Source organism: Argopecten irradians, chromosome 14, assembly GCF_041381155.1.
Source record: "Argopecten irradians isolate NY chromosome 14, Ai_NY, whole genome shotgun sequence".
In the NCBI taxonomy this organism is placed as follows: Eukaryota; Metazoa; Mollusca; class Bivalvia; order Pectinida; family Pectinidae; genus Argopecten; species Argopecten irradians.
Window position 1 is genome coordinate 16186397 of NC_091147.1, and position 16938 is coordinate 16203334.

Genomic DNA, 16938 nt, shown 5'->3' on the forward strand with positions numbered 1-16938 from the left:
ACTTTTATTGTTTGGAGAAAGTTGACCTCTTTTCTTGAATTTTATATCAAATACCAAATAATATCTGTATAAATATACAATTTTTTTTATTACGAAACGTATGTATGACCAAGGAATAACATCAATTGTGAAAATCTTTGCTGAAATTTGGTGACAAATTCTTGGTAATTGAATTATGAGTGTTGTCCAGGTAGCTATATCATTTACACAGCTGAATTTTTAAGTCTTTTATAAGACTATACGGCGGAACTTACTGCAGAATGACTTGAAGTGTTGAGGATATTACAGGAAGGTGATTATGACAATCACAGTGAGCCATTTTGATTTGAAGTGGCTGCTTTCCTACTTATTCCTATATAGCTACTATAGTGCAGGCCGTCATTAGGACGATAATATTCTGGTAAGGGCCCTAATTTTGCAGGCATTTCTGATGGTTTACTAGAGCTTGCGGAAGTAATGTAATGATGCCTTCATTACACCTATCATAAGGTACTAGACATACTCGGATAATGAAAAACAGTTGTGCCAGCTTGTAACTCCCATATGCTACAAATCGCAGGCTATATGACTTGTAAACTTGCCGTAACCCTGACCGAAATAAGTACACTGCCCGATTTTCGTTTACTAATGAAGTGTCATCAGCAAATCTTTCTGCAATACCTTAGTATGATCATGGGCATTAAAGTAACTAGTTTCTGTGTGGGTGATATGAAGTCCTGTTGTTCCAAACGAGAAGTTTTCCTTAGTAAACAATTATAAAACAAGCTGCTAGGCGATGGTACAGACAGGCTAGATAGTGCTTTCTCTTCATCATATTTACCTTGTATAACCTAATAACTAATTACGAAAACTTCCTAGACAAAATACCAGTCAAACTGAAGAGTTCTCTTTAAAGGGAGATAATCTCTAACTATTTGCCAAGAAATCCTTTTCATCTGAACGTTTTACAGTGTCTAATGACAGTTTAACAGTTATAGCTGCACCGCAGGTTCTGATGCGATTTACTCTCCAATCAACAGATTTCAAATCCATAAATTTAAAACTTGAATGTGATGTACAATTTTAACAGCATATTTCAATTTTAACTAACTTATCGTTTATCTGATCATACACAAACCTTGCAGTATTTCCTATTTTGAGTTATAACACTCATGCCCAGTATTTAATCTTTTCAATTTTAAGTTTATTTAAAGTTAATTCAATAGTAAATATGCCATAATCTTCATTTGAAACATTGGATGATATCTGATTTTCTCTTCCAGTGCAAGTAAACCTAACTTTGAAATCTGTAAATACATTAAGGGAGACAACTTTCTTTATTTTCGCCTAAACTCTCGCAGACAAAACAATATTACCAGAAATGTATGGTGGTCGTAATGTACTAACACAGATTTGTCTGACTTAGTACATTAAACAAACTCTACGTAAATCTACCTGAGTCTTTTATCAAACTACAGACAACCAAGCTTCCTCAGCTAATCTATCTAAACTCTTATCTCTACTAAATAAACAGTCAACCAACCATATTGTAGTCGGCTTAACACTCTGACAAAGTATTTATAGTACAGCTTAACCAGGCCGATATGGTCTGGAGAGTAAGGACACAACAAGTGACTTTCTGTATATAACATGGGGAAATATGCTGGAAATCCCTTCAAATAGGATAAAAGTCTACCACGAGAGGTGACTTTCTGTATATAACACAGGGAATTTATGTTGGAAATCCCCTCTAATAGGATAAGAGCCTATAAAGAAAATACCTTTTCAAAATTAAATATGGATGTTGTGAATTGTAGAGATTAACTCTGATACGTTCAATTTAAATATGATTTGATCCCCTTTTATATACAGTGGTGATTTCTTACATCTAACTATGGCCAGGTGTTACTGATATTTGAATATGGCAGAACTCTTGCTTTAACTTCTACAAGAAAAAACTTGAAAGCGGGAACCATCACCTAGCTAAAGTGAAAGCTCACAATGTACCCATTTGGATCTTCGAGATATGAAATTTCGTTTTTTTAAGTGGACCCTATTGGAAAAGATTTTTTATTTACAACTTTTCATTAAATGTATGATACCAGTTTTAAGTTCCCAGCTGGTTTTTGCTGACAATTCAAGGTTATTAGAATAAGCCAGTAAACTTTGTTAGATGTAGACATGGTGGGTTTTTATTACGTATAAGTGCCATTGCACATTATGTATTGCGGGATGTCACTGTGTGAGTTACTTGATAATGTGTTAAGTTCTAAACACAAAGGGTACAACTACAAAAAGTGTCAACTGGAAATCAAAATCTTGGATACAAAATACACTAATAAACAATGAAAAATTGACCTACCTTTATGGAATCGAAGCAAGCCGTCACACGACCATTTTGGACTTCCACGTGGGGTGGAGGGTGTGCGAATTTGCATTCATTTTCTGTTCGTGAACATTTGTTGCGTTGGTATTCACGACATACTTCAAGAGTAAGCCACCTCGAGTCCTTCACCGCTGACGATAGGTTGAGCATCGTATTCACCATGGCCATAACAAAATCAACTAATACATAGAAAATCCGAGATCTCCCCGATAAAAAAAGCTCCGTAAATATGAAAGACGTTGGTTGAAACTTGTTTGTTACAAATGATACAAAGTTCCTTTTTTTACTCTTCTTTTGAAATATTTCGTAAAAAATATTATCACGAAAAATTCACAAATATCTTCTTGTACCTTCTCCTCAATATAATTAACAAGAATATTAAATCTAAATGAATACAAATATAAACGATTATAACTATATATTAAATGTCCCACTCAAATGCGTATTTGTATATAAACACGCTAGTCCCTTGGTAAATATATGATAACAAAACAACTTCCCTCAGAAGCGAACCATTCCAGGAAATATAACACCAAATTTTTTAAAAAAATCCAAGAACCAATGGAATTGATACGCAGACACTTGGAGATGTGAAAACGAAGAGGAATTTATAATAGGCTCCGATGTTTAGCAGACGTGAACAAAGCTAATTGGTGCTCTGCGGTGTTGTTCTAACTCCCTAAGTTCAAGGACAACCTGAAAAGACAGAAAGAGACACGATTTTGAGTAATCATGAAGTCATTATAATTATATATGGTAGAAATAATGTTCCTAAGAAACAGATTGCCAAAATTTACCAAATCAAAACGATGAAATTCATTTTTTTCAGGTCATATTATAAGTACAAGTTGATTGAAATGAGTATTTGTTGATAAACTGTGTTTTATAACATTTGTTTTCTTTGAAATTTGTTATACCTTTTACTAAGAATATATCTATTTTCTTTCTCAGAAAACAAATTCCATACAATAGATTATCTCCCCTTAATTTATGAAGATTATGAAGGTCAATCTTAATTGGTGAATTTTGTAATCTTATAACTTATGTACCCAGAATGAGATGTCTAACAGACTAAGAATAAAAATAAACATCAGTGATGATAATTAAATAAGATAATTATGTAATCAGTCCATTATTCTTTTAAACATCAGACACTATGAAAAATCATCTCATAAGAAGAATCACAAAACTTACATTAAAGTATACTTTTCATAGATTGATTATTTTCCTAAATCAAAATGTACTTTAAATACCTAGCTGGTAATACGATTAAGCTACAGGTAAATATTGAAAACCAGTAACAAAGGTGTATAATGAAGCAATGACCCTGCATAAGCATTTTTTAATTTTTTTTTGACGAAATATTTTAGTTTCAATTTGGCATCATTCTTTTGTTCTACATCTGTGAAATATGACTTGAGATTTAATGTTTCAAATTTTTCAGACTCCCAATACCTTTATTTTTCCAACATCGATCAACTTAATACTTTATGTACACATAAACTTTAGAGACATCTTATATTTACCCAGAGTATCCAGAAACTGTTTTCATGGCTTCTCATTTTTTATTTCCAAAACTGGATATAAAATTGTTGATTTGTTTCTATGTCTCTCAAAGGCATGCATTGTTTACTTTAACAGATAGATTTCTATAAATCTTTTAAAATTTGAAATCCTCTAAGCTTTTACAGTTCTCGTAAACTGTTCACCAACACCTTAAAGAATTCCTTTCAGCTGATGAAGTATTTTGATATGAAGCATTTGTAAGAACTCTTGTACAGAAAACGAAAGCCTACCAACTAGTGAAGATGCACAAAAGAGTGTTTTATTAGTGGAACAGCATTGTGAACTAGACATCTAATGTAATAAAGAGTGTTTAGGATGTTAGACTCTTCTAGACAATCTGCTAGAGGGACAACTTGGGAGAAGCTTTCTCCGTTCTCAATCCAATCAAGATTTTAGAGGAGTGTGTGCTGTACCCGGTGGGAAAAAAAGGCAAAACCATTTACGAAAACATCAGCACCTTTCCTGGGATTTGATGTAACACCAATGTCTGGGTTATAGGGTGATCGACACAGTTGATAAGATTAGGAAACCTTGGGTTAATTTCTCCTCATAGTGTGAACAAGCAATCTTATTTTCTAAGTACAAACTGGCATAACACATTACAAGTCTTAGACACTTTAGTAGTAACTCTTTCTACAATTAGTGACTCGGAGTTTACACTTAGAGTAGAGAGCAATACACAACCCTTACTAAAATTAGTGACTGAGCACTTCCTGTTCTGAGACAATGTCCAACTTTGTTAATACAAGAATCCGTAACATATCAAGATCAATTAATTCCGATCAATTAATTGATTTTATTTTTTTTTCAACTTTGAAAAACAAATTTTGCAAAAGACGAATTTACACTAAAATATTGTGTAATTTTATCAATATTCTATATAAAATTACAATAACAACAACTACTTTGTGTGTTGTAGAAAACAACAGATTTCTCACCTTAAATTGTGCTGGGAAAGATATATATAAATCCTGAATAGAAATCGGTTCTTATACCAAACACAGAAAAGAGAAAATGAAATAAAATTCACCTCTGATGGCACATATCTGTACACAACCTCTAAAAACTGAACAGTGTGAGATCACAGCACTATAACATATATCCTTGTATATAACCAAGAAACTTGAACATATATCCTTTCTCTAATGTAAACGCTTAACACTTCACAATTAAACTTACTTCATGGCAGCGCAAGCATTGCATGTGGTGACTGTGGGATAGAGCTTACGTGTAATGGCCATTGGAGAGCAGTACAGTCACCGCCAATTGTAGAAAGACTTTTTTCTTCTTGCATACTTATATTGCTATTCAGGCTTCCAGGATGGAAATGAGATGATGGGAGGGGGGAGGGGGGCAGGCGCAGGAATTTCTGATACTTGGCCTCCTACTGGCATAGTTTCGGCAATAAGCAGCCTGTTTTTGTCATTTCTACTTTCCTCACTAGCAAGCATTTATCAGATAAGAAGTGAAACCGACCCCCAGCCTTCCTTTTCATCTGTCAAGTTCCACCAGTAAAACAGTGCAAATGTAAGCTGTGCTTGATTGAGTAAGACAGTGCTAGAGGCACAGACCTTTCTTAGCTTACACTCTCAGACACAAACATTCATATCCACATACTCTTCACTCCCCCCCTTAATTTTAATGAGCCGAGCAAATGCCAGCAGGAAGTATATGGAACAACAAGGAAGGAGGGGGAGGAAGGTACACAAGGGAGCAATGGGGAGGGGGAGTGTGGAGCTCCTGGAAAAACAATAGGGAGGGAGGGGTGCCTTGCTGTGCATATAATTTTTTGGGAGGAATTGGCAACAAGATGGCCAACAGGCAGCCATCTTGGATTTGTCGGCCATTTTGGATTTTGAAGAAAAACGGCTCAAACTGACAGAGAAATAATAATAGGTAAATGGACAACTGTGTTGAGAGGAGGGATTTCTAGCAGAGGAATAAATTCTATATTTAGAATCAGGAAATAAAAGTTATACACACGATAAAAATATATTTTGGTAATACAGTCTTGATGGACATTTTTGGAAATTGCAATAGTCTTTCAGCTTCAATAATACCATCAATGATGTAAATATGATATACATCATGTTTCCATTTCATGAACATTAAAGATTTCAGGAGTCAAGGCAACATTTTATTATTTTAAGTTTGAACAAAATTATCTGTCACATTTTATGATCTCTCTTGAAGACAAACTCAAAGGCATAACGTTTTATTGAACATATGAAAAAAATGGAAAATTCGGAATATTTTCTACAATTTTCGTGTTTGAACAAATTAATGTGACATAGTTATCTCCCCTAGCAGACAAACTTCGAGACGACGCGGTGTGTGTTGTGTTGATTAAGCTTGTTAGTGCCAGGAGAATTACACCAAGACAACGTAATCAATCATACTACGACACAAAAAATACAAATCAAACTTCCCAAGATTTGCCTGTCAATCTCTTAGCCAGGTCAAGAAAACATCCTGGTTGAAACTTAAATAATGTTCAACAAGATTGATAAGAAAATTGAATACCGCATAAACATGCTGATCAACCCAGGACATTATTTGATGTGCATACACACATTACCTGTACAGCGTTAAAAGGACAGGTATACAAAGAGGCAAGTTAACTCCATTCATTTCCAGCAAAACGATCCGCACCGCCCTACTTAGGCAAACAAATCTGAAAGGAATGAACCACTGAACGTGATCTTACATAACATTAAGTGTAGTCCATGGAAAGATCTCAAATCTGTGCATAGAGTAAATATCCTATCTAACTTGACATTCTCCTCAAGTTTGGGGTTTTCTCACTTTCCTAAGGCCCTTTATAGGTGGGACAGACAGACGGAGACACTTGAGTACATGTGCCCAGCGGGAGACACATACAGACATCATGTGACTCACATGACCTCAAGTCAGTACGAAGGTTTAGGACAATGAAGTAGGATGAGAATCTCTTGAAAACACCGAGAAACATTTCATTTGCATAATCTGGTAGAAGACCTAATCTGAACAGACTAGTTTTAATCATCGCTTAATGCCATGATGCAACTTTTAATGGACAGGCCAGCAGTAAACATTGTCTGATCAGACACGGAAAAAACTATATGAACGCAGTCAAAATAAAAAAAATAAAATGTCTTCTGCCCTTATGCAGTATTCAGTTTAGAGAATAACGATCATCGAGCTTGCCAATCAAATCCCTCAAGATGAATTTTCAATTTCAGAATTTGAATATGTGCCCGCATGCATCATGAGTTTTCCAGTTTTTAATGTGTCTTGTATAATGAAGCCTATTAGAACGATATGACGAATATTTTAGGATCCATACATGTACACCATTTCAAAGGATACATTGACTATAATTTGAAAACAATGAAATTTATTTGAATGGCTCCATGTCAGTACCTTCATTATATATAAACACTGGATAAATTAATAGTTATGTAAACATACAGTAAAACCTGCCTTAGTGACCACCTCTGTATAAAGACATCCTGCTTAATATGACCGTCATTTCTCAAGGTTCCAAAATAACATATTTCCCTTCTGTGACCTGTGTATAAACTACTTTATTACAAAGACAATTGTTTTTTTTTCTCTTTATTCCTAAGTGGTCTTCATTTATAGCTACACTTTATAATTATAAAATGTATACAATCTGTCAGCCCTATAGCAAGTTGACAATATACAAATGTCAATAAAAACCAAACAAACTATAAATATAATGACATATTAGAACAACACCCATAAATGAGAGAGCTCTCGTTATTTCAAATCTGTGCACCGGTGACACATGTGTGTGTTATCGAAGTAGAAAAAAACATCTGGTTGGAAGTTTTACTCCCATAAATGTGTTCTACATCAACCTGCAGAATTCCACATGTAAATTCCTGTTACCTAAAACCACAAATCTCTGTAAAAGTCGGCAAGAACATTTTCTCTACAAGTGAAAACAGATTTTTAGCAACAGAATGTTCAGAAATAAGATTATCTAAAGATTTTATATAACGTTGATGTGTTTCATGTTTTAAAGTAAAGAACTACTTTTAATTGTCCTTGTGTGTCTTGGTTTCTAACAATGGTTTGATCTGAATGAGAGTAGAACATGTACAGTGTGTAATGCATTTGTGCCGCCAAAAAACCAAAATGCCTAACACAGTAATCAATTTGTATCTTTTTGGCAGAGAATGTAAGTCACTTTATTTTCCTGAAAGCTTTCTTGCTTACAAAGTTTTAAATCCCCAAGATAAGCTCCTCAAACCATATTCATTACCACCAACCATTTATCAGCAGAAGGCCATGCAAATGGCTGCACGTTACTATGCTTCATCGAAAATATCAATCTTTTGTGGTAACTGTACATAAAATGAACAGCTGATGCAGGCGCTAAGCTCACTCTCTTATATCTGTAATCACTTTCAAAGCCGTTCTAAAGACTTCCTTAGCGACATGATCGACTCCATTGTATGTAGTTGATTAGATATCCCACGCCATAGAGGGTAAAGGGTGACAGGCTTCGCCTCATACAAAGGGGGCGACACTAGCAACTTCTGGGACACAATCCGGCTACTCTAGAGTATGGTACACAGGAAGTGATGACAGGGCATTTACATGTACACTAGAAGTGATGACAGGGTATTCACATGTACACTAGAAGTGATGACAGGGCATTTACATTGTAAATGTACACTAGAAGTGATGACAGGGCATTTACATGTACACTAGAAGTGATGATATGGTGTTCACGTGTACACTAAAAGTGATGACAGGGTATTCACATGTACACTAGAAGTGATGACAGGGCATTCACATGTACACAGGAAGTGATGACAGGGTATTCACATGTACACTAGAAGTGATGATATGGTATTCACATGAAGTGATGATATGGTATTCACATGAAGGATGATATGGTATTCACAAAGTGATGATATGGTATTCACATGAAGTGATGAAGTATACATGAAGTGATGATATGGTATTGACATGTACACAGGAAGTGATAACAGGTTATTCATGTACACTTCAAGTGATGACAGGGTATTCACATGTACACAGGAAGTGATGACAAGGTATATATTCACATGTACACTAGAAGTGATGACAGGGTATTCACATGTACACAGGAAGTGATGACAGGGTATTCACATGTACACTAGAAGTGATGATATGGTATTCACATGTACACTAGAAGTGATGATATGGTATTCACATGTACACTAGAAGTGATGATAGGGTATTCACATGTACACAGGAAGTGATGACAGGGTATTCACATGTACACTAGAAGTGATGACAGGGTATTCACATGTACACTAGAAGTGATGACATGGTATTCACATGTACACTAGAAGTGATGATATGGTATTCACATGTACACTAGAAGTGATGACAGGGTATTCACATGTACACAGGAAGTGATGACAGGGTATTCACATGTACACTAGAAGTGATGACAGGGTATTCACATGTACACTAGAAGTGATGATATGGTATTCACATGTACACTAGAAGTGATGATATGGTATTCACATGTTCACTAGAAGTGATGATAGGGTATTCACATGTTCACTAGAAGTGATGATAGGGTATTCACATGTACACTAGAAGTGATAACAGGTCATTCACATGTACACAAGAAGTGATGACATGGTATTCATATGTACACAAGAAGTGATGACAGGGTATTCACATGTACACAGGAAGTGATGACAGGTTATTCACATGTACACAGGAAGTAACAACAGCTATGGTATTGATATGAACATATGGAGTAATGACGATTGTCTCATATATAAAGGGAATGATCAATAAAAACTAAAATTTTGCAGAAATACAGGAAAAAGAAATATGTTGAATGCAGAAGAAAGGACAAAGAAGACTGAGAACCTGGCAATACTAATTGTTATAGTAAGAGCAGACGATACACACATGAAAGGTTAAACTACTGAAATCAGAAGGATAATCTTGTTGAATCAAAATCAATCCATGCATGGTTTATAGCGATCTATGTATTGGTTGAATGCGACATGACAGGTGTATGGGTCTGTACAGATAGCCGGAGAATTGATGGGTATATGTACCTTTCCAGTCAATGCCCTCACAACCATATTATGGTCTGTGATTACTGATGCATGATGATTTCTGAAATTTCTCCTGAACCCATATATTCATATGATTATGACAAAGAAATGTACCATATGCTCTGGAGATGAAATCCTAACTTTGGGGAGGGGGCAAGACAAGTTCTCATGGGGCTAAAACAATCCTACTATCCCGCGGTTGGGAAATAAATGTGTTAGTGAAACCTGTATTGAAAAGGATGCTGCCTACATTTATGTATGGAGAAAATACTGCATAAAAGTAGAGGGAAGAAAAAGTCGTCAACAGAGAATATTAGCATATCCTCCTCCTGGTAATGACTGCCTTTATACTCCATGTACTCCCTTCCATAGTTTGGGCCTGATCCATCTACCACTTTCTATGCCTGGCAGACATGGCCACACAAGCGTAGCCAAGTTTTATTGTATAAATGCAAATTCAAACTGTTTTACATTTGCAGTAGTTGTGCTGCTATTTTGCATGTCTGCTGATCGGAGGTGATAAAATTGTTTCTCTGCACAACATTGTATATCTTGGCTGTGGTTCCATGGGGGCTGCTAACTAGATCTAACTACCTGGTACTCACTGTACTAAAGTACTGTATAACTTCCCCGTGTTAACACATGTCTGTGGCTCCCTTAGGATTCTAATAGTTCTATCTCTTTAAAACCATTCACAAAAAGTAGTCAAAATAAGGTTGCCTTTAGAAACAGTCAAAGTTGGACCAAGCCCACCTGGTCCTCTAGGGACCCAGTCGTAACAAAAGTGGTACTGTACTATTCACAATGTCCCCTTGAGAATTTCATAGTAACACATGCCCTCTTGCTCTCTAGGGACCTAAAGAGAAAGTACCTGTTCAAAACATCCTCCAAGGACCTTCATAGTACCTATATTCCTGTTCCCTAGGGACCCTCAGAGAAGTACATGTTCCCTAATGTCCCCATGGACCAACCCTCACAGTTGTACCTGCATTCCAGCTCCCTAAGAGACTCCCAATGGTGCCTATAGTGTGGACCCACCTGCCCCAAACTCATTTCCTGGGGTCACCCTCACAGTGATACCAATAGCCCACTTCCTGCCAAGCCCTCTAGGGATTCACATAGCAGTCCCTGATCCACCTTTATCCTTTTTAGCAGTAGGTGTTCTGTGATACCTTGAAGGCTGTAACCATGAACCGATTCCATCCTAAAAAGAGTGGCGACCAATACCTCCATGATGCATCCTATTCAATTCAACATTGCAGACAAATTCAGTCCTATTCTATTTAGCATAGACAGATTAGAGACAGTTTTTCACTTTGTGCAGTAGACAATTCAATTCCGGTTTGACTTTGCAGACAAATTCAGTTCAACCTACACGTCAGACAACTCGATTGAGTCAAGCCTTTTCTGTCACGCAGACAAATTTTCTAGCTTCTTCACACAACCATCAGCAGGTCAGCTGCCCCACCAAGTCTTCCTCGTAAAATGTAATTTTCATTAATGTTATAGCATGGCTAGACTTGCTACCATTATTCAACCACTTTCAGCATTAAGGGTGGCCTATAGCAATTAAACACTTTTTATTCGGTAGTAAAATTTCACCAATACCACGATGGTGTGTATTGTCTCACTGGTCCAGACTGATCCTCTTCCTGATAACTGGCCAATGCCAGGTTATCAAAAATACAGCTCCCCTGGAAATTTCCCCGTTAAATACTGGTGTTTTTCGCTACATGCAATCCTTGTGATGATACTGAACAGATCTGCCGACAATATCCTGAACAATTATAGGCTTGAATATGTGTCATAACACCTGTTGATCTGTTCAGGTTACCAATTGTATCAACTTTCATAAACACAGAATTTTTTTTTCTCACTGGTATTAAATTCTACAAACAATCATACGCATATATATTTGATAGTCCTACCCGGATTAGATGATTTATTACTAGGAAATAAGCCATTTATTTTGTTTTTGTAACAGGAAGCATTTATTTTTATTTGAACATTAAATGAAAACAGGCGATTTGCAATTTTTTTCAGAGTAAAAATGATAATTGGAATTATATAAGCTTTCACCATAACTATTTTATCAGAAAATTCGTACATCAGGTACTTGATAGAAAAAGTAACAATACCGGATAACTAGACATCTATTTTGAGTCCAAAGAAACAAGCTTTCTATTGCACGACTATAAAACGACAAATATGCATGATTTATAATTATGTCAAGCTACATGGAGCAAGACATTCAACAAAACGTATTATCTGATACGGTAATTTATGCACAGAAGAATATTTGATGAGAAATATGAAATAAAGAAAACTGCAATTGGATGTTCTAATGTATGCTGCCCATTAATCCCTGTGATCGTATTCACTATAAGGAAAGACGATTTAAACTCCCCAACTAAAATGAAAAGCCTTTTGTGCGAAACCAAGTACCTGAATAGAAAACTTTCTGCGGCTAATCAATGGCATTTTCACATTTTATGACGGGAAATCGTAAAAGTTCTATCAATTATTCAACAGCCGTGGAATTCTTTCAAATTAATTCAAACGTATTTTCATGTGTTGATGTGATCTCCTAGCCAAGTCACACGTTGTGTCTGCACACTGCTTCGACCCTTAAAACAATACGATATTAATTACAATAAAACACCACAGTACGACCTTCAATTGTAACTGTCTGAAATAATTACGCAAAATTAGACAGCAGCATGCATGATTTATACACTTTGCCACATGGCTGATCGTGAGCCGATTCCACTAGTTGTAAATGATGTACTTTTAACGTAATAATGATATATCTCCAAGCAGACCATGCAGTTTCTGTTATGGAATATCAGCTCAATTAGGATAAGAAAGGAATTCACATATTTACTGTCACATGTTTTTGTTTTTTGAGGTTTTCTTTTTTAAGGTATTTCTTGTTTTCATTTTGAAATAAGACAATTTAGAAATAAAATCTTGTGTATTAAACCTTAAGGCTATGTAGTCGAAAATTTGAAGTAAAGACTGTTTAAATTATACGAATTATAATTTTCTAGTTTCAATACTTTTAAATAAATTTTCTTTTCTTTTTTAATGTTGATATAAATATGATACTGAAATATCATAACACAAGTCACAGAAAACTAAACTACCTGTCTGATTACAATGACAATTACAATGTACGTCAGCTAGTGTATATAATGGATGGGTATTGTTCCCCTTAAAGTCTTTCTACCCTATAACTAGGTCAAGATATGCTGGAACCTCGACATTACTCACCATATTATACCTGTCATTGTATCTCTTAGGTCCCCGTACAGGTGTGAAAATTCAAAAACAGTCCTAACATTAAAATTTAAATTTTGCTGAATGCTATGAATAGGAAGGGCACAACAACAACCCTGGATAGGACTAGAGGGGAAGGAGTAGAGACTATGTTGTACTACAAAGGTAGAGGAAACAGACGTTACGTCATGTCACCTCGTCAGGTGAGGCGACCGACCTCAGGTGTATACCAAACCTATTATGTTACCTGAAACTTTACCTGTACATCTTTACATAACAAGTTTTCATGTGTAACACCTAGTTTATGTTAAATAAGCATTAAATTATCTAGGTAAAATGTGTTGTTATATTTCTGTTATAGATATCAACACCAATAATGATTAACCTGGATACTTTATTACATTGATTTTATGATATAACATAGATTTCAAATGTTTCATAGGAAACATGATCTATTTTTGGAGATTATGATTCACAAAATTTCCATTACATCAGCATTACTTAAAGATGCTGCACTTGTCATATTTTCAAATTGCACAAGCACATCCTGGTGCATGACTATAACATTTACTTATATCATATACGTGTGTTGACAAAATTTACAATTAATTCTTGTTCTACATTCTTACAACAAACAAGATTATACATAAACCCTAGATACAATAACTAACTCATTCACCCCTAAACACACATTTGGACTCTCCTAATTCAAAGTCTGGAACAGTTCATTTTGAATTTTCAGGGGTGAATGAGTGGTCTTATATCGAAATACCGCAACAACAAATCCAAATTTATGTATTCATATAGGATAATTAATGTATAATATTTTATTACATGATGATATTAGTAATTTATCGAAACACTTCTGTTGTTTGTAGCAAAGTCCAAAGGAAATGATATAGCGGAAACACTGTCTCGGCTTTTCTGAATAGAATAAACCTAAATTTTGATATTCAGAAGTAATAAACAGAAATTTGCATGAAATATGTCAGTGATAATTTGGTTTGATTGTAATATAGGAGATAGCGGATTAGTGATATAACGACTGATTTATAAATCATGAAGTTTTAACTAATAAGTCAAACATTATACGGGTATGACTGCATTATATAGCTCATTAATTAGTTTAATATTACACAGATATAATCTTAATTAGTTATATAATAAGCATTTAGAACTAATTTGTAATATTTTTACCCAGAAATATCTTTAACAGTTAAGTTACATTAAAAACATGAATATGACGTATTGCATATTTCACAAATAACACTTATTTGCAAAACTTGCATCTACACAGCATGGTTATTTATAGATTAATGATATGTTACACGTATGAATATGATTATAATCAACAATTTCTCAAACATATGTTGACTTTTTATCCGCTCAGACAAAAAAAGAAATACAGCTGACATTTTTTCTTAACTGATTTCCAGACAGAAGTTGCGCACATTTAAGCGTTCATTATTACAAGTTTCCTGCCGACATAAGCAATGCGTCTATGTTTGTCTAAGTGCAGACATTTACAAGTAACAATAGTATGTAATGCACTTCCACGTCGCCTGTTAAGTGGACGGACAACAGGTATAATCGGCTGTTTCACTTCACTAATGGCTGACTTCATCATAATCCAATAGTGTCTTGATTCCATCAGCGGGTCGCGTCCATGTTCACCACGCCGTATATATCGCTAACTTCTACATCTCACAAGCTCTTAGCTTTTAACACGAGTCAATTGTTGTCGTTTAGATTGTATGCATTATTTATTGACAAACATTAGTTAATATTTATTCGCTACATAGAAAACCTGTTGGGTAATGTTAACTGCGACCTCGACTATCGCCTCCAAGGATGTTCACAGATATCAGATAGCTGGCTGAACGATGAACATTACCACTACACAATATCTACATCCAATATCTATTTCACTTTTAAACGTTTCGTATAATATCTACATTCTATATCATTTTTAAACGTTTATAAACCATCCAATGGCTGAAGTACATTGTATCACAGTCATTTTTCTCACTGCATGCATAAGCTATTATCTGCACGATTAGATCTTAGACCAAATATTTTGTAAATCATTACTTTGATTCGAGAATACCGGTATGTTCTTTAAAATATATCTGCCATTATTTACATCTCAAGGCATAACAAATACTTTCAGCAGGAGAAAATATAAAAGTAGCAAACATCAAGATGTAAAGATGTTATCTCTCATAAAATAAATATTTTGTTCTGATAGCTATATCATTTTTGTCAAACTGATAGCATTTTTAAAACATTTTTTTTTCTAGAATAACTTAGATCTGTTACATTTTCAATATCATCCGCAGTCTTTGAAACAACTGTTTAATTTTCACCTTCCTAAATCTTCATCCTCTACCTTCCTCATCCTTAACCTTCCTCATCTTAAAGCTTCCTCATTCTCCACCTTTTTCATCCTCAACCTTCCTCATTCTCCACCTTTTTCATCCTCCAACTTCCTCAATCAACATTTCTCTGATTCTCTCCCTTCCTCATCCTCACCCAAGCTTTCAACACCCTCCATCGCCTTGATCATACTCATCCTTATATCCTAAAACGCCCTTCAATTCTTTAACCCCCAAATCCTTAATCTTCAACGTTTCAACCCCCTATATCTCCACAATGCCACACTTCACTATTATAATTCAACATCCAGATCCTCGAAATTGAGTATCCTCAAAATCCAATAACATCAGAAAAAATTGCCTCAAAAACCAACATTTTAAAGTTCACTCTCAAACACCACAAACTTTAAGTCCATCATCCTAAAAATCAAATATACATTAGTTGCTAAACCCGCAAAAACCATTATTTTCAAATTTAAACATTTCCTCAAAATCTCATATATCACTTTCTAAAAACTCTTTCTTCAAATTTTTACACAGTTATATTAAAAATCTGACACATCCCACAAATCCCAGCATCATAATGAACGTTTTCCGCAACCTTAAATATGTATATCATTTTCCGCAACCTAAAAAATGTATATAATATCCTCTAATTCTTGATTTGCATTCTAAAATCACCTGTATTTCCTTCTCCACTTAACATCCCTATAAATTTCATATCCGCACGGATTTCCTGTCCTCAAATCCTTATTTCTTACACTATACACTATTCACTTTAAGAATTTTAAAATTTTCAAATTCCTTAATGATATGTTTTTGATGGGTAAAGTATTCCTTACCTTACAGGTCTCCCTGTCGGTTATAATGTGTCTGTCTGCCGGTGAAATGTCTGACTGTTATGTACCTTGTGTGGCAGACCGCGACAGTCAAACCATCATAAAAAATTCATTACGAATAATGTGCTGCTCGTTTCTTTAAAGCTTATATAGGTAAGGAAGATATATATTTTACAGAAGCGAGTCCCCAACAGTACTATCACCAGCACACACAGATATATATATTGATAAGTAGGCCTGCCTAGCCAGATTAATTTCTGTCATTGATTTTTGGTAGCGCAAACTACAGCCATAGATAGAAATACCATAAAACTGAATGACACTATGTTAGGAAAAAACTAATTAGCTCGGGCTCTAGTCTCGATGAACTCAACAGACAATGTTGTGATATCACAATTGTACGGGAGAGGGACAAAGCCCTCCAAACCTCGTCA

The 16938-nt window shown here is 35.1% G+C and overlaps 1 protein-coding gene across 17 annotated transcripts in view; it reads right to left on the bottom strand.

Moving 5' to 3' along the window:
• LOC138307679 (muscleblind-like protein 1) overlaps positions 1–16938 on the bottom strand; it is a 281769-nt gene that overhangs the window by 87843 nt on the left and 176988 nt on the right. For 16 of the 17 annotated variants that reach the window (XR_011206032.1, XM_069248509.1, XM_069248506.1 and 13 more), the window contains one exon: positions 2342–3061. Coding sequence is in view for 16 of the 17 variants with exons in the window: in XM_069248509.1 (XP_069104610.1) it covers positions 2342–2533 (192 nt within the window). In the remaining variant the exon portion in view is untranslated. Of the gene's footprint in view, positions 1–2341; positions 3062–16507; positions 16627–16938 lie in introns of those variants that run through there. The other variant, XM_069248501.1, reaches the window with a different exon arrangement.